The following is a 23,919-nucleotide window of genomic DNA, read 5'->3' on the forward strand; positions in this document are numbered from 1 at the left end:
ATTTAATTGATCATATCGAATTTTAGAGTTATGATTACAACAAGCATTTGTTATGTTTTTTTCTTTCATAGCTAATCCAGAGTGTTGTGCACGAAAATACATGTTCAACAGTGTCAGTATACCCACTCTAGCCTATATAATGCAAGAGGGAATCTAATAATGACAAATGTTTCATTTTACCAGTGAAAAAATGGTCAAATAATGTTAATGACAAATGACAAGCATATGTCTCAAACATAATAACTCAACTTCAGAATTATCAATAGTTGTATTCTGATGTAATCCCTTTACTGTGCATTAACAAAGAGGACAATTTTAAAGTCTGTTCAAGTCCTCCATCCAAGGTCTATACAAAATTTAACCAACAGTAGATCTACACATAGACCCATTTTTATTGTTGTTTTACCATATGAATGAGAAATAACAATAATAATAGCCTACTCATATTAACCTTCATTTTACACCTATAGAATCATGAGAAAACCGTCTCATTTTAGCAAGAATCGTGCAGCCCTAACTACTTGCCTCTCTGAAATTGTCTACCCTACCTTTTAACTTTCCAGTCAGCCTGAATTTAGACCTAAAATCCTGTATTGTGAACTACACACAACTCAATCATCAAACATTCCACATCATAGAAATGCTTATAAATCCAACCATTAGCTAAAAATACTGTAAAATGTGTCTGAACATGATTTTGGGGGTGCTGACTGGATCTCAGATTTTTGTTCTTCATTCTGAATCTGAATCGACTCTTTCTCTTTTTATGTTTAAACCTTCCCACATTCAAATGTGATGCAACAATAATACCTGAAGGTTGAGTGAAATGTTATTTTTGTTTGCTCGTTCAGATATTCATACATCAAACTATTTCAAAGGCATTACATTTTTGCGGAAATGATCAAAAATGCTGCTGCTATCTGGCAAGTTTATTAAAACAGGGTCCCCCCGAGGTCTTAAAAAGTGTTTAAAAGTCTTAAATAAAAAAATCGAAATTTATGGCTTTAAAAAGTCTTAAATTCGCTGTTCTAGGTCTAAATATTTTTGCACAGGTCTTATTTTTGTGATGTCCATGTAACGCTACATCTAATGCTCATTTAAATTATTTTTGTTGTTGTTGCTAGGTTTTTGGGGTGTTGTAGTTCTTTATTTCACTAGTCCAATTGTAATTTGTGGTATTACAACTACAAAAAGGTCAACTTGCAATAGCCAATCAGCTTTCTGATATTAAACTCAGTGCATCATCACTGACATCATCGCTGTGTTTGCGGAAGTACGCTTTGAGTGCACTAGTTCCCTTTATTTTAGTGATAAAATCTGATTGATAGTGGGATTTATTTCAAGAGTGAATAGTACAGTAGGCTATAATACCTAATCAAGTTTTTACCTATTTTCTATCACAGTTACATTTCTGCTTGCCAGAATGACCAATAATTATTGGCTAGAAATTGCAACAGCCATGGGAAAGGAGGAAAGTTTTTGTAAAACTTTGGAAAAACCTAAGGGATAAGTTTGTTAAAACAACAAAAAGAGGCCCCCAAAAAACATCTTCAATGATAATGATTATCTTTTATTTGTCTGATTTTACTTTCTGTTTTTTTTGGACCGCCCCTGTCATTTAAAAAAAAATATCTCAATGGTGAACGTGTCAAGTATAAAAGCCTTAATCCGTTTCGTGAGTTGTGTCATGCGGTGCCGGGTGAAAGTATAAATCTGCATTAAGATGTTTGTTTTTTCTGTAGTTCAATGGTGCATTTAACCTGACTTTACTACTGTTCAATTTAAATAACTTGATTTTACCCCTAATTTTGTGCTTTTACATTTTTTCTTGCGGGTTTTTGATATTGCGATATAGGTCTTAAATTTAATACTTAATGGTCTTGAAAAGGTCGTAAAAGGTCTTAAATTTGACATTATAATATCTGCAGAGACCCTGTAAAAACATTGCTATTAAACTTTGGTCCCTATGTTTGCAGAGAGTGTTGGCATCTTCTAGGATTGTATTTTCTTAAATCTAATTAAATCTTTCAAATCTCTCTCTTATTTTCTCCTCCTTCCACCCAAACAATAGCTCAAGCTACTGCTGCGTTCCAGGCACGGTATGCTGATATCTTCCCAACAAAGGTGTGTTTACAGCTCAAGATTCGAGAGGTCCGGCAGAAGATCATGCAAACGGCAGCTCCATCAGAATCTGCTGGTATTTCAGACCTTTCATTACCGGGACCTTCCGGAGTGGTGACAATGGACCCAGCTTTAGGGGCAGACCCTCTGGAGAAGGAGGTTGAGCGAGAGGGTGAACAACACAGCCCAGAGGAGCCTAGAAACGCTGGCGATTCACAGGACTCCTCAAGATGAGGCTAATGTCCAAACGGACAGCTCGAAGACCTGAAGTCTCCCCTCAACATCTGCACGATCTACATTTGTTGTCCTGTCTCTGCTATGACCGCTTCCGAAGGACATAGCGAGAAAAAGAGCCAAATTTTCATGTGTGTGAAGCGGATGAGGGGAGACACCTCAAAAGATGTTGGGGTTTTGAAACTTCTCAGTATTTTTCGTGATGTGGACTTACATACATAGACATTTGCCTACACAGACACTCTTGAACATACACTCTTGAATTTACAGCATTATCCTAGTCATTAGGCTTCCTTTGGAACTAGTGGACTGTGGGCCTGTCCTGTTGGCCAGTGAAGTCCCAGTGCTGCTGATGATGTGCGAGGGCACCCGATCCCTTCCACTCTGACTGAGTTTTCGTGTGGCCTGATTGGCAATAGCTTGGCCACAGGTGTTTGTTTTTTATTGGTTCACGGATTACCGCCGGTCATTGGGAGGCAGGCCTCCATTGGCTGAGTTTAAGTGATGATGAAGACTTGTCGGACTTTTATGTTTTATATTTAGTTTGTTTTCTTCTGTGGTGTTTTCACGATTTCTCACAAAGAGCTTTTGTTAAGGCACTGAAAACCTTCGGCGAGGGACTGCCGCTTGTAAACCTTTCGTCCTATGATTGGCTTTTATTGGTGGCCAATCAAACCGGAGTCATTCCAAAGCCTCCGATTGGCTAGCCATGAAGGAAAAAAGGTCATGGAAGGGAAGTCAACAGGCACATTTATTGCCATTGATTCATTTTTTTTTTTCCTTCTTCCATATATTAAGAGATTCCACCTATTTAAACATTTCTTCCCTTTCGTTTTGATTCAACTGTTCATGAGCTGGTGAAGCACGGAGCAAAGAGAATGTAGGGAATATATTCCGAAAAATACGAGTTTTATTCACTTTTTAAAGGAAAAACTTGATTTTTCAACACGTAATGCTACAGGTCATTATGTTATGAAGATCTCTCATTATTACTGTTCTTATTAATGCTTTGTTGTTCTTGTGGATCTGATCCTTTAAACCTATATATAAATATATATAAATATACTGTACTCCTATTAATATACTCTTTCGTTTAGCAGAAAAGGAGGGATGAGTTTGCACTCTTCCTCACTCCTGGAGGCACTTCCACTACCTTTTTAAAAACATTTTTCTCTTACGCTCTTTGTCTTGATATTCACGATGTTTTATTTCTTACCAGGAAGTAATTACGTAGGCCTTTGTTGTAAGACACTCCAAACATTTTTCTGGTAGTTGTACACTTTATTATTATTATTATTATCGTTTCCATTTGCCACTTACATTCCTTCCCTTTCTCATTCCTCTTCCCGTCACTTTATTGTTCTTTCTTTAATCACTTTAAGGCTGTAAGGTGGGACTGGGTGGGCTGTCAATGGTGATCTACTCCTGCAGCACTGGTCTTTGTTGTACATAAATACAGTGCGAGTCCAAAGACTCGAAGTCAAAAGCGTCATCGGAGGAATCAAAGCCAGTAAAAGGAAATAAAATTGTAAAGCAAAACGAAAAATAAAGAAATATGGTTATAAACAGTTCTTACGTTGTTTTGCTGGTTTACATATTTGAGGACTGACGGTTTAGATGTGTTTCTCAGTGTATGAATAATGTTCAAAGAAATCGCCTCTTCTCTATTACAAGTAAAACAAATGAGGAAGTGCGAGTTGGGTAATGTCTGGGTTATTTTTTTCTGAGTAAAATTATGTGTAAAACGATCACTGATCTATTTTCGGGTGCTTCTGGGATGACACTCTTTGGACTGGGGAAGTAGCTCGAAACGTTACGGTAGGCTCTCTTAGTACATAAACCATTCTGTTTCATGTAACCTTTAATAATTATGTGTCAGGATGTTTCCACATTTTTTTTCTCTTTACAGTCACATTTCGTTTTGCTGTCTGAACTGAAATCATCCTACAAAGGCACTGCATGAAGAGTCTAATGCAGGGGTCACCAATCTCGGTCCTGGAGCGCCGGTGTCCCTTCAGGGTTTAGCTCCAACTTGCCTCAACACATCAGCTTGGGTGTTTCAAGTATACCCAGTAAGACCTTTATTAGCTTGATCAGGTGCGTTTGATTCGGGTTGGAGCTAAAATCTGCAGGACTCCGGCCCTCCAGGAGCAAGTTTGCTGACCCCTGGTCTAATGGATCCATGTAACATCAAAATGGGTTTCAAGATTTAATCAAGGTCACCAACAAAAAAGTCATTTCTGCCTTGGAGCATTACCAATAGACTGCTTTTCTGTCTTGGTTTGGTTTTTGTCTTTAAAAGTCAGCGGGGTTAAATGTTGAGTTTCATTGTGTTTTACATAAGTAATTTCTATATGCACACACCGGCCACTTTATTAGGTACACCTGTCCAACTGTTTGTTAACGCAAATTTCCAATCAACCGATCAAATGGCAGCAACTCAATGCATTTAGGCATGTAGACATGCTTAAGCTGATCTGCTGCAGTTCAAACTGAGCATCGGAATGGGGAAGAAAGGTGATTTGAATGTGGCATGGTGGTTTGTGCCAGACGGGCTGGTCTGAGTATTTCAGAAACTGCTGATCTACTGGGATTTTCAAACACACAACCATCTCTGGGGTCTACAGAGAAAGGTTTGAAAAAGAGGAAATATCCAGTGAGCGGCAGTTCTGTGGGCGCCAATGCCTTGTTGATGCCTGAGGTCAGAGGAGAATGGCCAGACTGGTTTGAGCTAATATAAAGGCAACAGTAACTCAAATGATAACTCGTTACAACCCAGCGTATGCAGAAGAGCATCTCTAAATGCACAACACATCCAACCTTGAGGCGGATGAGCTACAGCAGCAGAAGACCACACCGGGTGCCACTCCTGTCAGGGAAAAACAGGAAACTGAGGCTACAATTCACACAGGCTCAACAAAATTGGACAACAGAAGATTGGAAAAATTTTGCTTGGTCTGTTGAGTCCCCACCATAAATTCGGATGGTGGGGTCAGAATTTGGCAACAACAACATGAAAGCATGAATCCATCCTGCCTTGTATCAGTGGTTTAGACTGGTGGGGTAATGGGGAGATATTTTCTTGGCACACTTTGTGTTCATTAGTACCAATTGTGCATCGTGTCAGTGCCACAGTCTACCTGAATATTGTTGCTGACCATGTTCATTCCTTTATGACCGCAGTGTAAAGGGGGTCCACCCCAATACTAATACTAGTTTGCCTAATAAAGGGGCCAGTGGGTGAACATATTTCACAACAGAAGGTCATACAGATGTAAAGCAACAGGAAATTCAGAAAGTTATGAAAGAACGACTGTCTCTTTAAGGCAGGGGTGTCCAGTACTCCTAGAGGACCAATGTGTAGTAGAATTTAGCTCCAACAGAGGGTCAATACCTAATGGCACCCTACACCCTTGTAGGCTTCAATTAAGTCCACAGTGTCATAATGCAATACCACTTTAATCTTCATGTAGATGTCTGCATGCCTTTGCCTTGATGCTTAACAAATGCGAATAGTAGTTGCGAAGGACGGAACTAAATGGTGTTGTTTTAACAAATGTGCACATCAGGCATAGGACGATAATCGGTTACAAGGTGTTAAACCACTAAAATGTTATATCGTTTTCATGGTATATGTAAGTTTTGCTGTTGTTATTTTTTTAAACATGTTTTTATGACTATTTTATTTAGTTTTTTAGGGCACCGGTGTCTCCAGCAGAAAAGGAGCATCCATATCAAAAGGTACAGCTCAGCCTCCACGATTCAGCCGACATCTTAAAAAAAAAAAAAACTAATCACTTATACACAAACATCCAGCATGCTGTAGACCTCTGCTGTAGAAAATATCATATATTTTTATCCAGGGTTATCAGACCATTAGAATCTTATACCGGCTCATGCCTAGTGCTTATGTGGTGGCCATTTCACAACTGCACGTGAAGTATGCCAACGTAATCAGACAACACAGCCTGCAAGGGTGTCTCTAATGCCTTTTTTGGGAGTAAAAGTAAATTTGACATTGTTCTTTTCCGACTGCTGATATAAATCTCAACATTTTCCTTTTTTATTTGTACCAATACTACTGTGGAGAATTTAGAATTTCCGAGTAAATGTGAACAATATTGTATTCGTGATTCTCTCCCATTCATTGCTCTCAAAGTTTACCCAAATGTGAAAAAAGTTCTTGGAGAGATTGGAATCTGTATTGAGGCATCTCAGCCAAGGATATAATGCCTTCTGATCTTCCTCCATGTGTAATCCTTAGCTGCTATGCTTTTTTTCTTTTTTCATAAACTTCCCAGGTTCTGCAGGTTGCAATGTCCCGAATTTTGATTAAAACACAAAACTAAAACACATTTTTTGAGCTGTTGACAGTCGTATATGTGTCCCACACTGCTAAAAACACTATTAGAACACATATATTTCACTAAAAAGTGAAAACTGGTTGTTTTTGCGTTATTTCAAGCAAATTTGTACTTCCGGTTTAAAATGAATTTTTGAAGCTGCGTCACGGCCATGAGATCTTAGCATGTATTCCAGTGTGTAGACTGGAAGTCTGTACCTGGAAGATCCTTATTACGTCTCTGAGTGTGCTGCATTCATTCATGAGTAAGACGGTTCAATCCAATCAGCGCGCTCTACTATGTATGCAGTGCAAATTCATTAATATGCATGATAGCTTCCAAGACTGTTTGTACCTGAAACAGTGTTCAGACGGCAGAGAGAGACGACACGTTGTGTTGCCAAAAGAAGTGGGAAAAGAAAAGGAATTGTTTGGAGATACGGTTCATCAGTGTTGCTTTTATAATGTGCTGCAATGAAGGGTTTGTTTTTATTTTCCCTCTAAGAGAGCGCAGCCGGACTGACGTGTGGATCAGTGCACGCGACATGTGGCAGAAATACATTTGTACAGAAATTTTTAGCATCTGGAAATGGTGAAATCCGGATTTGCTGCTCATCTCCTTTTAAAATAGATGCAGCTCCAGTTGGTGTTGATATTCCTGTCCCTACATATTTGGTAAGTGTCTGTGATCAGTGCCCTTTATTTGTTTATTCAGATGGCAAAGTTAAAGTTCATATCGTCAGCAGTATTCTTCCAGTGTTTAAAGACAGACCTTAGTCAAAATGATTTCTAAGTTACGTAGTTTACGATGATATCGCTACAATATTATGGGCTGAAAGATCTGCTGTAAATTCTGCTCTGTGTAAACACGTGAACACTGGAAGCAAACTATTACCGACTGTCGTGTTTAAATATCGGCGCATTTTGTGACAGAATAGTCTACAAACTACGGCTTTCTGACCTACCGAGTGCATCTGAGTTACCGAGAAATGCAGAGGTTTTTTTCTCTTATACGACATGCGGTATCAAACATTCCTCCATCATTAAACAGTCACCATCTTTCTCCCTGCATGTGTGTTTGTTTTGCTTCTGTGAAAATTAGTGCTTGCCCAAATGGAAACTCCAATTTTTATTCAAATCCTTCCCTTTTTCCCTCCCCCAACACTCCCACCTAAACAGAGCTAGACACACCCCCTTTCCTGACTTTTTTCAAACTAGAGGCGTGAAAACACCCTGCTGAAACAGGGGGGGTTCCATGGCTCTTTAAGCCAATTGTAATGGTTTGTTTTGATTTGGAATTTCCCCAACCAATTGCAGAGCCCGGGGGATCAGAGTCAGTGCTCCAACTTGCCCAGTCCCCCGGTCCATGCTTTTTAAAAGTTGCAGGCTTCCCTTACACAGGCTTTGGCTAATCTCTGCAGAACAGTTGCCCTCTAAGACAAAGGTTCTCAATCCCAGTCCTCATGGCTACTCACTACTTCAGAGGGCACCTATGGTCAAATGGAACAAACCTCTGAAGCAGTGAGAGAAAATCTAGAAATATGTGCAGCGAGGGGCTGCAAGATCCAAGATTAAAGCACAAGTTTGAACACCCCTAATTTAATTTGACACCGTTACAGATGTTTCGTTTAGCTATATCTAATCTTCCAAGCAATTAGAAGGGAGACAGAGACAAACAGTTTATTTCCAACACTCCTCCAAATGAGCATAACAATAAAAAAATGCTACAAACATACAATGTGCAGGCCGAGATGTGGTACATGTAACAGGAGGATTCTTACTCCATGGTAAGTGATGGTGCATATTTTGTCTTCTGTAATAAGCATGTCTATATCTCCTCCTTCCCTGTTCTGTTCTACAGCTCAATGCCCTTAAACTACTGCCTTTAAAGAACTGCAGATCAAAATGTAAACGGAGAGTCATTACAACTTGCTTCACTGTCCAAACTCTTTACTTATGTAACCTGTACCTTGCTGGCCTCCAAATGTAAGAATAAGTCATTCAGTGTGTCGTTGGCAACAACCCATTTCTAGCCCCAATTAAGGAGCCATCTTAAGTCTGTCAGTTGCGTCTTCAAAAATCAGCCCTCTTTGAAGTCTGTTAGTCAATGTTATTTTGCAAAAAATGGCTGAAAAAACATTTGAAAGGAAGGACAAGAGTGGCTCTCTGAGGTACACTTGTTGACACATTCAAGAACTTAATACGATTCCTTGCATTTGCAAAACTCAAGATCTCAGATGCTCGAATTCATTCTCTGCTTTTATTTTTGAATGTCTCTCTACACTTCTTCTAAAGCATCTGACATCTTTTTCTCTCAGCGTATAACTGTGATCTTCAAATCTCCTGCTTGGAATGCTGCCCTGTCAATGCTTCACATTAACTGCAGGTTGTCCACAGTGATGGCCTCCATGTTGATACCGCCCTCCAGTGCTGTGCGGTAGAGCTCGATGGCCTCTGTTAGATCTCCACTTGTCTCAATGATGGCTATAGTCTCTCCAAACTCATTACACATGATGGTAGGAGTGCCCGGAGTCTGAAACAGAGGAAAAAATAAAAACCGTTGCATTATAAATTTCTTAAACAAAAGCATCCTTGAACAGAGAAAGACTTCCGTCTACCTGTGTCAGGTTAGATGTCTGTATCTGAATGACTTGTGGCTGTCCAAGCTGGACCCCCTGTTGGCCGAAGTCTGGTACAGAGTTTGCCAGGTCCATCTCTGAAGCCTCCAAAACAGCAACAGCTACTGTGTTTGTTCCTGTGGCTGACAATTCTCCACTATGTTCCGACTCTTGTTGCTTTTGAGAGCGAGAGTGGGTTTTACGATGGGTCCTAAGGTTTGAGATAGTCTTGAAGGTTTTTCCACATTCACCACAAGCATGCGGCCGCTCACCCGTATGCGTTCGCCGGTGTTCTGCCAGATGCATGCTTTGAACAAAGCCCTTATCGCAGAACTCACATCGGAACGGACGCTCGCCTGAATGTGTGCGAAGGTGTTCCCGCAGGTGCGTGTTCTGGCGAAACCGTTTTCCACAGATTGCACAAGGATACGGACGCTCACCGGTGTGAACTCTCTGGTGTAGGGTAACACTTGAGGCAGAAACGAACAGTTTTCCGCAGACTGGACAGGGATGAGACTTCCCAGTGTTAGAGCTGGAGCCTCGTGGCCGGCCAGGCCCGAGACCATGACTCAGTTGGTGTAGGCGAAGATTCGCAGGAGAGTTCAAGCGCTTACCACAAATAGTGCAATCTAGGTTGGGTTTTGGTATTGAAGAAGCACTTTGCTGCTCAGTATCATCGGCCGAACCTTCCTGACCTCTGCCTTGAGACTCCTGAGAAATGCTGTGGGGTTGTGCCAAGCAGGGATGCTCCTCCAGACAATGTACGTCTCGCTGACGTTTGCGCAGGAACCCCTCTGTACAGTGTGGACAGGGGTAAGGGGCCGGTGACCCTGGATGATGAAGGAATCGATGAGCTACGAGTTTAGCAGGACGGATAAAAGTCGCAGAGCAGTCTGGACACGGTGAGGGTGTCACATTGCTGTGAAGATGTTGACGGTGCTGACGTAGATTTGAGGATTGGCTGAAGGCTTTGTGGCAAATGTCACAGCGGTACGGACGGACTCCTGTGTGTGTGAGTCCATGACGGGAAAGATTAGCAAGAGAGGAAAAGGTCTTTCCACACACGCTGCACTGGAACGGTCGTTCCCCTGTGTGTGTGCGCAGGTGGTTCCGCAGATGGATTTGCTTCTTGAATGGTTTCCCACAGATGTTGCATTTGAAGCGCCTTTCAGTCGTATGAGTCGTACGTCGATGGCGCAACAAACGGACCTGCGAGGAGAATCTTTTTCCACAAATAGAGCAAGGGAACTTTGGATCTTCCTCAGCAGCCGGAACAATGCGTTTATCTTCGACTCCACCTCCTTCACTTTTGGCAATCGTTAAATAATTGGGGTCATCTGCCAGCCTTTTCCCTCCATTTTGAGTTTGTTCTGTGTTTGAGGGTTCAACATAAAGCCCATTCTCTGTTGGTTCTGTAGACTGGGAGACCACAGTAATACCTTCAATGAGCACTGGACCTGCATCACTGGACTCATCCTTAGAAGGAATTGTCAGCACCTGTCTGTCTTTTCTCCAAGCAGCCTCTCGTTCTCTTGCTCTTTGGATGATAGAGACGGGTGACTGCTGTGCCAGTACAAACTGGAAAGGATAAGAGTTGTATTAACTTCACACTTTCAAAAATCAATTGTGCACTAACTCAGTTTTGATAAGTTATGGGTGGATATGTGCTAAATCAGTAGAAATTGCAGAATTTGAGATGTTATTTTAACTTATGCTGCGTTCACACCAGATGCGGAACGAGCGTCAAGCACGAGTGATTTACATGTTAAGTCAATGTAAACGTGCAAATAGACATCCTGCGGCGCGATACGCGCGAATGGTGCGGCGCGAATGACACGATATGCGCAAATTGAGCGTTTTGCGCATTTGACACGCGAATCACTCGAGTTCGAAAATCGGAACTTCAGCTGACATTCGCGCCGCGGTAACCAATCAGGAGCTTGCTCTTTTTGGGGCGTGTTTGTGACGTATCACCTGTTGTCGGTGTCCCAGGGGAAATCCTCCAGCCGACACAGACAAAAAGTTCATCAAACTGGGCTAGGCTTAGTCAGAAGCACCGATGAAAGCCTCCGTCATCTAGGTTCAGTTTCTGGAGGAGTTTATGAGCTCACAGAGGAAAGCATCTAGTGGACTCAGACACGGCCCTAAACGTATCGACTAGGGATGTAACGGTATCAGAATTTCACGGTACGGTAATACCTCGGTATGAATGTCACGGTACGGTATTTATTGAATCATTTACAGGAAAAAACAAAACTTATGAAAATACTCCAAAAAAGTGCCAAAAGTGTCAATGACATACAAATTAGCCATCTATCTGTAAGCTTTGAAACAGGAACTTCAATTTTAATAACAAAAAATTATTAAACCATGTAAAAAAATTAAGTTTCAATTTAGTAGTGTTGAAGACTCATCTCATTCAACATTTAATCACTCACTCACTTAGATAGAGATGGGTTTAAAGGTAAATTATCATATAAATATAATCTGGTAAAAGCTGGTATCTCTGGGCATTTACAATGTCCCCTGCAACAGAAAAAAACCCTCTCATTTGGGACTGAGGTTTCTGGGACAAGAGAGATATGACTTGGCCCAGGTTGTTAGCAGTGGGTAACGTTGTGCATTGTCTTTCCCCCACTTGAGAGGACAAACCATGAGTGAGATAGAGATCTCATGTCTGCATCAATCTGAACAGTGTGCTGTGTTTCTGCAGTCCCCATGACTGATTAGTCGTATTCCCCAACTTGCAGGCACGTGCACACACAGTGCTCAACCTGTGCAGTGCACATGCCCTTTTTAGTCTTGGATAGAAAGTTCCCTTCCAAAATGATCAAAAGTGCCCCCGCGACGCGACATACCCTCCGTCCCCGCTTTACAGTACGCGCGCGACAACACAGCTGATAAGAACTCGCGCGACAACACCGCTATTCAGTACGCGCGCGACAACACAGCTGATAAGAACTCGCGCGACAACACCGCTATTCAGTACGCGCGCGACAACACAGCTGATAAGAACTCGCGCGACAACACCGCTTTTCAGTACGCGCGCGACAACACAGCTGATAAGAACTCGCGCGACAACACCGCTATTCAGTACGCGCGCGGCGACAACACCCGCTTTAGGGTTTTACAGCTCTTTTTGATCCCTGCTTCTAGCAGAACACTCCATTTCCGCATTACTGGATCTGTAGCGACAACAGACCGCAAGGGATTATGGCCAAGCCTGGGCTGATGGGAAATGTAGTTTCCGGTACCTCCCGTTCGCTTCATTCGCCTGAGCAAATTTTCTCAGAAGACCTATAGTTTTACCGAGTCATGCGACTACGGTAATATCGAAAAAAATTTATATTGCGGTATGACGGTATTTACAATACCGTTACATCCCTAGTATCGACGCTGTTTTTCAGCCTTCATAACGCACATAAACACTGTTATTTTCTTCATTAAATCCATGTTAGCCATTTAGCAACAAATCTAGAGTCACGGGGCAGACAGAAGCCCTGCCCATCACATGAATCTGCGTCTGTTCTGAAGTGAATTTGACACGTGAATGAAGCGGGGTTTGACGTGCGAATGAAGAGAGTAAACTCGATTGTTCACGTGGCTATTTACACGCGAATAGCACGATTTATCTGTGTTTTCCGCGTCTGGTGTGAACACAGCATTACACATTATAATATTTAGCTTGACTCATATATATTTTTTTGTATCTGTAAATTCTTTCATTAAAATTAACTCTTACCTGAGAGACTGGAGTGGTTGGCTCGCGTACTCTGTGAGTGCGGCGGTGGTACAAGAACTTTGTCATGTTGGTGAAAGTTTTAGCACAAAATGGGCATTTGTGCAGTGGCTCAGATGTGTGGGATTTCCTTAAGTGAGGAAAACAAGTGAAAAAAAGTTGTTTGGTAAGAGAGGACACAAATCCAAAGCGAGTTTGATTATATTTTGACTACATAGTTAGCAAATGGTAGTACCTGTGTATCATGAGAGTCATTTCAGTGGTAAATCCATGTCCGCAGTCCACACAGAGAAAACGTGCCTCACCTGAGTGTGTGCGCATGTGCGTCTGAAGGGACACTAACTTCTTAAACACTTTGTCACACTCTGGACACTCATGGGTTCCTTGTTCATGCACACGAAGGTGTGCAACAAGCCGATTGGCAGAGGTGAATGTTCTATTGCACTCTTCACACCGAAGACTGCTTGGTGAGACAGGTGATGTCAAACCCAAACCAGCTGAGCGGGCGGTGTACATGCGCCTCCCACCACTAACTCTGCCAACTTTGCCTTCTTCTGATCCATCACTTCTTCCTTCATCATCCTTTGCTCCCAAACTGTCTTCATACCCCACCATCACCCCAGTGTCCCCAGTCTCTTTGTCCTGGCCTAAGAAGTGTTCCCCCTGGTGTTGGAGGAAATCCTCTGGTGTACTGAACAGCAGATTACACTCGGAACACTCGTAAGGGTGGATGATTAAAATTTCCTCATTTTCCTTCTTAACTGCGTTCACCTGACCAGAGGAAGGGAGAAGATTTAAAGTGGTCACGTTGTCCAACCGGATGGGCTCAGCAGGTAAGAGGGGGCTAAGAAGTTTTGCTTTGTGGAGAGTAGATGGGGCAGAACCATCAGCAATCGCTTGGGCAGAGCAGAACTGCAGGCGGAGCATTGCAGAGGTGGAGCCAGGCAGGGAAGTGTTTGCTGGTACTAGCATAGTTCTGGGAGGGGCTGCAGCCTTGGATGGGGTTTCTTGTTCTCGGAGTGCCTTTAAAATAAACGCAACAGTATAAGCATTAAAATATGGGGTGTACAGTCCTGCTCCTGGTGGTCCACTAACTTACAGATTTTTAGCTCCAACACACTTGAAGATATTTTGTCCCATGCCAAATGCAACAATTTATATGCAGTTATGGAGTTATATTTATATGCAGTTATGGACTTATTTTTATATGCAGTTATGGAACGTCTAAATTAGCCATTGCATGCAAGACTATGAATAAGAGACTGCAATTCCCCCTTGATAGGCACTTTTTTCCCATGAATTATGGGTGTCCAAACTCGGTCCTGGAGGGCCGCTGTCCAGCATAGTTTAGCTCCAACCTGCTTCAACACACCTGCCAGGAAGTTTCTAGTATATGTAGTAAAAGCTTAATTAGCTTGTTCAGGTGTATTTGATTAGGGTTGGAGCTAAACTCTCCAGGACACCGGCCCTCCAGGACCGAGTTTGGACACCTGTGCCCTAAGTCAACATAATATTTCATTACAAATATGAAGTAAGGGTTTAGGGGTCCTTCTCGGAATTAAATGTTTAAATAAGAATCTAGTAAGTTTGTTTGGCAGCTTCAAATGTTTTCACCCCCACAGCCACTTTGCATAACCAGTATTAAAATTGTATGTGTGTGTGTATATATATATATATATATATATATATATATATATATATATATATATATATATATATATATATATATATATTTATATATATATTATATTAAAGTATCGTTATGCATTTACTTGTTTTTGGAATGTGTGCGAAGCATTTTAGGTAACTGGAGGACTCAAAGGACGAAACAAAAGACAAAATAAATTCTGCCATTAAGCATCCTTTAAACATAGATGTTTTTCGATGAAGCTTGACAGTCTTATTAGGACACATCACTGTGACAGAGAGGCTTAGGAGTGTTTAATTAGGGCTGGAGCTTAATTTTGCAGGATAGTGGCCTTCCAGGAGCAAGTCCTAAACCACTGTCCTAAAACACAGAACCTGCTGATTTAATAAGATGTGATAGGATAACAGAAACAAAAATCAAACATAGCTTTTATAGCATCAACCCATGTTAGATCATAGTGTAAAACAACCCCCCTTATGGAAATGATTTGTTTTGTGTGCATGTAGAATGTAGCAGACCTGGGCTAGTGTCAGGATCTGGCCTGCCCTTTGTTCATCCAGAACTAGGTTTTGAACATTGAGCAGCTGAATGGGAGTGACTGAACCATCAGGCTGAAGGACATATTCCTGAAACAATACAAAACAAAGGAAGTTCTTTAGTAGTGCAGAATTTCTAACCATTAAAATCATTTTGATCCCGATTCTTCAAATCACAAAACTGACTTTTTTAAATCTACGCATATTACAAGTTCTGTTGCACATCAAAACACTTAAAACATAGATCTCTTTAATTATTAATACCTCTGTTTTAGGCTGTAATACTGCATTACAAATATTAATTTCTTTGTTTCTCTGTCAGTACTGGACATCTACACTACTGTTTTCATTTTTTTATGTAATTAATACTCATTTCTATTTTTGATTAAACAGTTCTTTTTCATTTTTATCCTTGATGAGCATTAAAAACATTTAAAAATATTGTTCTGACCTAAAACCTTTAACAGTCTTGTACACGATATGTTTGGATCAGTACTATACTGTACGTACTCCATATTAAAACATTTTACAGCTTTTTAATTGACCTTTTTCTCGCGGAAGTGCGTCTGTTTTTTTTCGATTATTTTAGAACTTCCGATTGAGTGTCCTGTGGGAGAAATGACTAGAAATAATAAACGCCAGAAAACAGTCAAACTACTTGCTCTGCAAACAAGTGTTTGCATGACTATACAGACAAGGTAGAAAAAGAGAATAAGAGAATATTAGTTTGCAACATCAAGCAGCATACCGAACTGTTTTTAACATCTAAAAACTAATAGAAATGAATGAAACCAGAAATCTCGAGCCAAGACGATTCAAATGGCTGCGCCCACTCGTAAGCATAGAATAACGTCAATACTGATTCATAAGAGTTTGTCATTTTATATTACATTTACATACCGTATATTTCACATACTCTACAAATTGTCTAAATGAAATAAAGGATTATTTTAAGCGATAGTTCACCCAAAAATTTTAATTGTCTCACCATTTACTCACCCTCAACTTGATTGACTTTCTTTATTCTGTTAAACACAAATTATGTTTTGAAGAAAGCTGAAACCCTGTGACTATTAACTTCCATCATTGGGAAAGCAAAAACCATAAAAGTCAAACGTTAACGATTTCCGCCACAGCAGTAGAAAGTTGGTCTTCCGGAACACCAATAATCCTTACGTTATTCCGACGAGATCTGGCTTCCAAATCTTCACACTTTTCTTCTAATTTTACCACAGTAGCCGAAAGGGAGTCAACCTTTTCATGTAGCACCGTGATATCATGCGAACATGTGGAAAGAGAATGTTTCATATCCTTCACCGTACTTCTCAGTGTCGACATTTCAGTTTGCTTCGATACCATCGTGTTAGAGAATTCCGCCTTCACGGCTTGAAGTTCACTTTTGATGGTCGATAAGTCATCGCCAAGCACGGACCGTAGTTCAAAGCAAAATATTTCTGCCAGATCCCGGCGTAGTGATGAAATTATTTCATATTTAAGAGTCTGAATGTCGCCTGAAGCTGTATCGAGCTCAGACCGTTGCACCCCTCCACCCCACCCCACACCCCGCAGACATATCACGTTCATCCGAGTATGCGTTAAATGTTGCAGGCCGCTGTTGCGATGGGTGCGCGTTAGCCCCTTTATTGCCTTTAGTTTTCATCTTACATGTTTAGTTTAAAATGAACTCCGTTAGGCGCAATTAACAGCAGGCACTTCTAAGTAAAAATGTGCATTAATTCAGAAAAATTACAAATTCTGCTGGACCTCCTAGCGAACACGTCCTACTCCATAGCTCACCTAACCGGAAGTCCATGTTAACAATTTCCAGCTTTCTTCAAAACATCTTTAACATTCAACAACAGATAAAATCTCATAAAGGTTTGAAACAAGTAAAGAGTAAATAAATTATGACAGAATTTTCCTTTTTTCATCTCTTTAACTAGTTTTGTCCCTGTTGCTATTTTTAAATGAACAATTTCCTAATAAACCAAATCGAAAAACTGATTAGAATTTCATTCACCCCTAAATGTACTTTACAATTGGAACATTCCCAAATGAACCGGAACCCAATGGAATCAAATCAAACCAAAAGCAGATCCAAATGCGACTGTTTCTGTACTCACTGTGCCGGCGCTCAGGCTACTATGAGTGCTGCTTCTGCTGTGTGTCTGTCTGTGTGCCAGCCATAGTTCAGGTGTGTCAAAAAGAGCCAGGCATTCCAGACACTGATACTGGATTGGCACTTCTGCATCAACAGCGTCCACTTCTGTGACCTCGCATAGCTCTGAAAAGGAGGCATTATTAATTACATGCACTTCCCGAATCTCCAGCGCACATACTGAACAGCACTACTCACCCTGGCCCGCCTCTCTCATGTGCAGCTCCTGATGCAGCAGCAGTTCATCTGGGTTCCTCAGGATGGCTCCACACTCCAGGCACTGATATTGGCTCTCCGTCGGGTCACAGTCCTCCAGGCTCGGCAGGACCTCTACCTCCTCCGCGCCAGTGTGGATCTGCTGGTGCACCAGCACGTCCTCGAGGGTGTTAAAGAGCTGCTGGCACTCACTGCACATGTACTGATGCTCCACAAACTCCTGCTCACTCATGGTGATGGCAGAGTTTATTGTTACTCAAACTGTTTAAGATGCAAAGACTGTCCTTGTGCTGAAGAGCAGATGAAGTGCTTGGGTCAAAGTGAGTCTCAGTCAACTCCTTCAGTGTGCATTACCCGGCCAGATATCGATCACGCTTTACCAATTGACCTAAACACAAAAAAAACAACAACATTGAGAAGATTTACACAATCTATGAATTGAAGCTGCAGAATGTAACTTTTTGTTTAAAAAAATAACTAACTGTATTTAATAAGCAAGTTGACATCATGAATTCATCTACTAAATATGGTTTTATCTTTTCTTGTATAAAACAAAGAATCTATTTTTGTGTCATCTTGGATATTTTGGAGCATCGAAAAAGTTTCTTCAACATTTTTTTGTCTGAACTCATGAGTGTTGTGCAGTATTTTAATTCTGTAGGGTATATAGTACGATTCTGTCTGTGAGTGTAAAAACAAAGTTGATAACCCAGATTAAAATCTGTTCAAAGATAATAGGAAAGCCTCTTGAGATATTATATGACTGATCGTGTTACAAGAACCTCACAAGGCTGACAAAGAACATCATTTTGAACCCTAGTCATGTGTTGAATCATGGCTTAGTCCCTTTATTAATCTGGGGTCGCCACATCGGAATGAACCGCCAACTTATCCAGCATATGTTTTACTTAGCGGATGCCCTACCAGCTCCAACCCATCACTAGGAAACTTTCATACACACTCATTCACACACGTACACTACGGACAATTTAGCTTACCTAATTCACCTATAGCGCATGTCTTTACATTTGTGGGGGAAACCGGAGCACCCAGAGGAAACCCAAGCTAACATGGGGAGAGCATGCAAACTCCACACAGAAATGCCAGCAAGCTTCTTGTTGTGACGCCATTGTGCTACCCACTTGTGCTCGCCCAGTCCCAAGTTTTATTCATTCATTCATTCATTCATTTTCTTGTCGGCTTAGTCCCTTTATTAATCCGGGGGCATCACAGCGGAATGAACTGCCAACTTATCCAGCACGTTTTTACACAGCAGATGCCCTTCCAGCCGCAACCCATCTTTGGGAAACATAAAAACACACTCATTCACACACACACTCATACACTACAAACAATTTAGCCTACCTAATTCACCTGTACCGCATATCTTTGGACTGTGGGGGAAACCGGAGGAAACCCACGCGAACGCAGGGAGAACATGCAAACTCCACACAGAAACGGCAACTGAGCCGAGGCTTGAACCAGCGACCTTCTTGCTGTGAGGAATCAGCACTAAGCCGCCCCGTCCCAAGTTTTAAAAAAGTGAAATTAAAAAAGTAATTTGTACGTCAGGCTGTCTTGGAGCTGAATAATGAAAATAAATTAAGTTTTCACTAAAATATGGAACCCGTTTCTAAGTTTTTTTGTGTAAGCTAGTATTTTACACTATTTCGAAATACTCAAAAGAGTATCTGTCGGTGTTTTCAAACTATTATATTTGATTTACCAAAGTCACACAAGTGGGAATTTCACATCTGTCACATCCATAACGGAGAGATGTCACATACATAACCAAGCTCTTTCCTTATAAATGCAAAAATATTCAATAAAATAAATGTAATATTTTTTGTTTTATAGTGAGCCATCAATCATCTTTTTGATTATCATTGTTTCTTTTAGGTTGTGCAGTTTAATTAACATAATTTCTAAAAAATATGTTGTATACTGTAAACTCGCAGGGCCCTATCATACACCCGGTGCAAAAAGGTGCAAGATGTGTTTTGTTGCTATTTTCAGAACAGCGCAACCCTAATTTTCCTGTTTTGTGCGACATTGTTTAAATAGCAAATCTATTTGTGGATTCTTGTATGTTCCGGTGTAGAAAGGAGGTGTATTAAGGTGCATTGTTGGCTCGTTGCTATTTTGTGGAACTAAAATGGACCGTGCAATAGACCAGCTGAAAGCAGGTCTAAAGCCCAGCACAGAGCGCAATGAGCGAGTTTTGCGTCTCGCTAACACATTGCACAATACACACAAGATCTACAGAAATATGCAAAATATCTTTACAATTAAAAATAATTAAAGGATTAAAATATTACAAATATAATTATTTTCTAAATAAATTTAAAAACCACTACCTCCATGCCCACTTCCTCTCGGGGGGGCCTTTTCAGTTAATTCACGACAACTCTTTTGTATAATGTTATTATTATTAGCAGTATTATTTAATATATGTATATTTATTGTATTCAAAACAAGCTTAGATTCATCCATCTGTCAGGTTTTAGATCATATGAGGCATAGGACGCATGTTTGGATATAATTTGCATGTTGTTTGACCACACTTTGTTATTATTGCTATTATTGTTCATTTATCCGTTTGGTGGAAATTATACTTTAGTAATAGTTTTGAAACAAATCTTTGGACTTAACAAACAAAATTAAATATGTAGGCTAATGGATGTCTTCAGTGGAGAGCGTACAACACCGTTTTCCTTATTCACTAAAGAGAGAAAGATAAAGTAAAGAGGCTGGATGGAAGAGGCTCGTTCTTTATCCTCGCGCTGCAGATGGTCTGTTCAACTGTTTTCTCCCTAGTGAAGCGTTTAGTTTTTCCACTTACAAAGTTGCCATGTAAATAGCAAATGCACCATGGCGTGATGCATTTGCCTTTTAAAGGTAATGGGAGATAAAACTCTGATTGGTTTATTCTCAAAATACACCCATAACTCATTAAGAAAATAAGCACAACCCTGTAAGACCATGCGCCGCAGCGTAAACCCATACTTAAAATAGCAAAATTAGATTCGGACGCGCCCTAAATGCTTTTCACCCTGTGCTTTAGACTTTGCGCCTAGATCGTTAAAATACAACCCACAGACTTTTTTGGTCACATCCATAACGCATCTTTATTTTCCTCATTTAAAGTACAAAACATGTTTACAGACTGTTTTTTTTCTTGTCCCTTAACTCTATGGTCAGTTTTTCTGGAAAATATAAACAAAAGTTTCAATATAATGTTAACATATACTTTCTATGTGAATTTATATTTTAAGTTTTTACTGCAAACATCATATCCAAAACGCTGGAATTGCTCCCATGTAAAATATTTTTTTTGTAAGAAGTATTTATCATGCTGTTTTGCAAGAAAAATTTCAGATGCAAGACAAGTCTGACAATAAAGTTGATTATTTAAGGTGAGCCGATAAGCATTTATACTGAGACTAATCTAAATAATATGAATGTAAACATGTATACTAAATCTGCAGTATTGAACTGTATTTTGTGCAGGATTAATCAAATGCATTTAATAATCTAGTACACTATGAATCTATCGGATTAATGAATCAAAATGTCCTGCTGACAAATGGGTAAAACCCACTTGTTTGAAGGTTAGGGGCAAAGTGGGAAGATGTGATGCTTAAATAGCATCTACCAATACATTAAGTGATCATTGTTCTAGATCAGGGGTGCCCAAACTGTTTCATATGAAGAGCCAAAAACCAAATATCAAATATCATAAATATACCAAACTATATTAAATCAAGGTGACGCAGTGGCGCAGTAGGTAGTGCTGCCACCTCACAGCAAGAAAGTCACTGGTTCGAGCCTTGGCTGGGTCAGTCGGCATTTCTGTGTGGAGTTTGCATGTTCTCCCTGCATTCGCGTGGGTTTCCTCTGGATGCTCCGGTTTCCCCCACAGTCCAAAGACATGCGCTAGAGGCAAATTGGGTAAGCTAAATTGTCTGTAGTGTATGAGTGTGAATGAGTGTTTGTGTGGATGTTTCCCAGAGATGTGTTGCAGCTGGAAGGGCATCCGCTGCCTAAAAATATGCTGGATAAGTTGGCAGTTCATTCCACTGTGGCGACCCCGAACTAATGAAGGGACTAAGCCGACAAGAAAATGAATGAATATTACATCAAATTTGTCATGGGTAATTTCCAAAATATTTTCAGATTATTTCAAAATATAAAATAAATAGAAAAACATTACTAAAAATTATTAAAACATCATAGCTTTTTTTTTGTGATAATATATTGCAATAAAACAATCACATTTATAACAGTGGAGTTCAAAGCTGAATACACTAGTCAAGCAGAATCTGCCTTTGACTTGATTTGCTCACTTAAGTCTCTGCATTGTGGTGTGACAATTCGTACATTTAAACAAAACCTTATTCATTTACACCATTTAATGTCAGTTAGCTTTTAAAAATAAAACAAACAAACAAAATTTAATTCCCAACAATGAAACCATCCCTATCATTCTCCATCTCTTCTTATATGGGATGGCAGGCCAAATTAATCGTTACCATGAACCAACTTTGGCCCGCAGGCCCTAGTTTAGCCATCTTTGCGCTAGATTATATAATTTACAAAAAATATATTTTTAAGATTTAAATGCAACTTTTAGCACATATAATACAACTACTGTTGATCTATTCTGTAAATTATGGTTAAAAACTTGAATGCTCTTGTTGTCACATATATTATTTTTTGCTCAGGAAAACATTAGTAGGACGCGAATGTTTCTTTAAATACTATTACTTAGTACTTCCAAAAATCTCTCTCTCTCTCTCTCTATATATATATATATATACATATACACACACACTGTATATAGACAAAAACAGCAAGCCAATGACTATTTCATAATGAAACACATCTAAGAATTAATACTAGATTCTGTCAGTGGTTTTCACAGACGTGTCACTACATTTTGGCAATAATGTCAAGACTTTTTATAAAACATGTATCTAATGTTTCAGTTATATAGACATTGAATAGTATGTACTTGTGGCTTTCTCATATTTTAAGCATGAAATGCATGCTTTACAGCTCTTTATAATTCAAATAGTCAACAAGTGCACTCCATCAGGAATATTACTGTCATCACACGTACTGCACTGATGCAGATGAGGAAATCAAACTGATTGAAGACAGTACACCCTAAAATCAAGAGATAACGTACTAGTCCTGCGCTAGTTGTACCGTTTTCGGTGCACACAGGCAGCAAAATTTAGCGGGCTTTATGCGAGTTGTTTACCTTGTGGCGAGCAGTTGGCGGCGCTCTTCGGATTTTGCCAGAGCTTGTGGAGCGCACCGCGGTCTCCTGCGAAAGCCACCCCGCTGTATGGCGGTCGTCAGGCGGCGCTCTTCACTTTTCCCCGCAGGTCTAAGAGCGCTGAAAGGAGGCCTTCTTTCCTCAACCGTTTCCGAGCTTCACCGCGCGCGCTGCAGTTGGGCAATCCCTCGTGCAGCGCTCGTCGGTCCCGCTGAAGCTTTCCCGTGTTCACGACGCGTTTCTAACCGCAACGGACCGGTATTGTGTAGCGCGACGCACTGTTTGTTGAGTATTTTGGCGTAAACACGATCGTGGATGTGGAAATGTGCCGTTTGTCTGGCCTCTGTTCCTTGCTCTGTGTTAGTAGCCCCGCCCCATGGGGGTTCGCGTGCGGCTCGAGCGAGGCGGTGATTGGACAGAAAACTGTCTGTCAAACTCAGGCAGTCGAGATGGAGACTGGTGTTTCGGATGCTAGAGTGCTTGTTTACAGTTTTGGCAATTTAATCATCAATAAATATCATACGACCATTCATCTGCAGCCAAGTTTGACGTTCATTTGACTGGATTATTGCTTTTCATGTCTGTTGTGATGCAGTGATTTTCAATAATTCACGTTTTGAGATTAAAAAAACTGTGATCAGTTTAAAATAAGTGATGAACGTTATACCTTTGCTTTCAGTTTATATGGCCTGTTAAATAGGTCATATTTAAGAAATGTGTTAGAAATGTATTGTAATTGTAAATACAATTTACTACAGGGGTTTTCATACAGGTCAAGAGCCACTAAGGAGGAAATCTTTGGAGAATAAACCTAAATAAATTTAAAATAATTTGTAAAAATTATGATAAAAAATGAAACTTTAGTTAAATGTATTCCAGAAGAACTGTAAAAATAAATAAATTGAACATCGAGAAACATGTTTAAACATACAGTTAAATAAAAATGGCATTGTAATATTCTAATATCAGTAATTCTAAAAATAATTTTCTATCAAATAAGTATCCAATATTTGTTTAAATCAT

At 40.3% G+C, this 23,919-nt stretch overlaps 2 protein-coding genes and 1 long non-coding RNA gene across 6 annotated transcripts in view; 1 reads left to right on the forward strand and 2 right to left on the reverse strand.

Annotated features, from left to right (window-relative positions):
• The window catches only part of cicb (capicua transcriptional repressor b), a 68,725-nt gene extending 64,799 nt beyond the window's left edge, over positions 1-3,926 (forward strand). For all 4 annotated transcript variants that reach the window (XM_087286702.1, XM_087286703.1, XM_087286704.1 and 1 more), the window contains one exon: positions 2,072-3,926. In XM_087286702.1, coding sequence (XP_087142828.1) covers positions 2,072-2,355 — 284 coding nt within the window. In that variant the 3' untranslated portion in view covers positions 2,356-3,926. The remainder of the gene's footprint in view (positions 1-2,071) is intronic.
• Positions 2,910-6,130, reverse strand: LOC141378173 (uncharacterized). Its single transcript, XR_015511121.1, has 2 exons — positions 4,520-6,130; positions 2,910-4,214 (listed from the first exon to the last, which is right to left on the reverse strand). It is a non-coding gene; the product is annotated as an uncharacterized LOC141378173 (long non-coding RNA).
• A 2,231-nt stretch (positions 6,131-8,361) lies between these two features.
• Positions 8,362-23,255, reverse strand: znf526 (zinc finger protein 526). The gene is made up of 8 exons (XM_087286706.1): positions 22,879-23,255; positions 17,595-18,000; positions 17,362-17,522; positions 15,221-15,328; positions 13,290-14,077; positions 13,058-13,184; positions 9,316-10,893; positions 8,362-9,230 (listed from the first exon to the last, which is right to left on the reverse strand). Exons 2-8 carry the CDS (start codon positions 17,842-17,844, stop codon positions 9,069-9,071), a joined length of 3,174 nt encoding a protein of 1,057 aa, XP_087142832.1. The 5' UTR covers positions 17,845-18,000; positions 22,879-23,255; the 3' UTR covers positions 8,362-9,068.
• Positions 23,256-23,919: the final 664 nt, after the last annotated feature.

This window comes from Danio rerio, chromosome 16 (genome assembly GCF_052040795.2).
Source record: "Danio rerio strain M-AB ecotype USA chromosome 16, GRCz13ab, whole genome shotgun sequence".
NCBI lineage: Eukaryota > Metazoa > Chordata > Actinopteri > Cypriniformes > Danionidae > Danio > Danio rerio.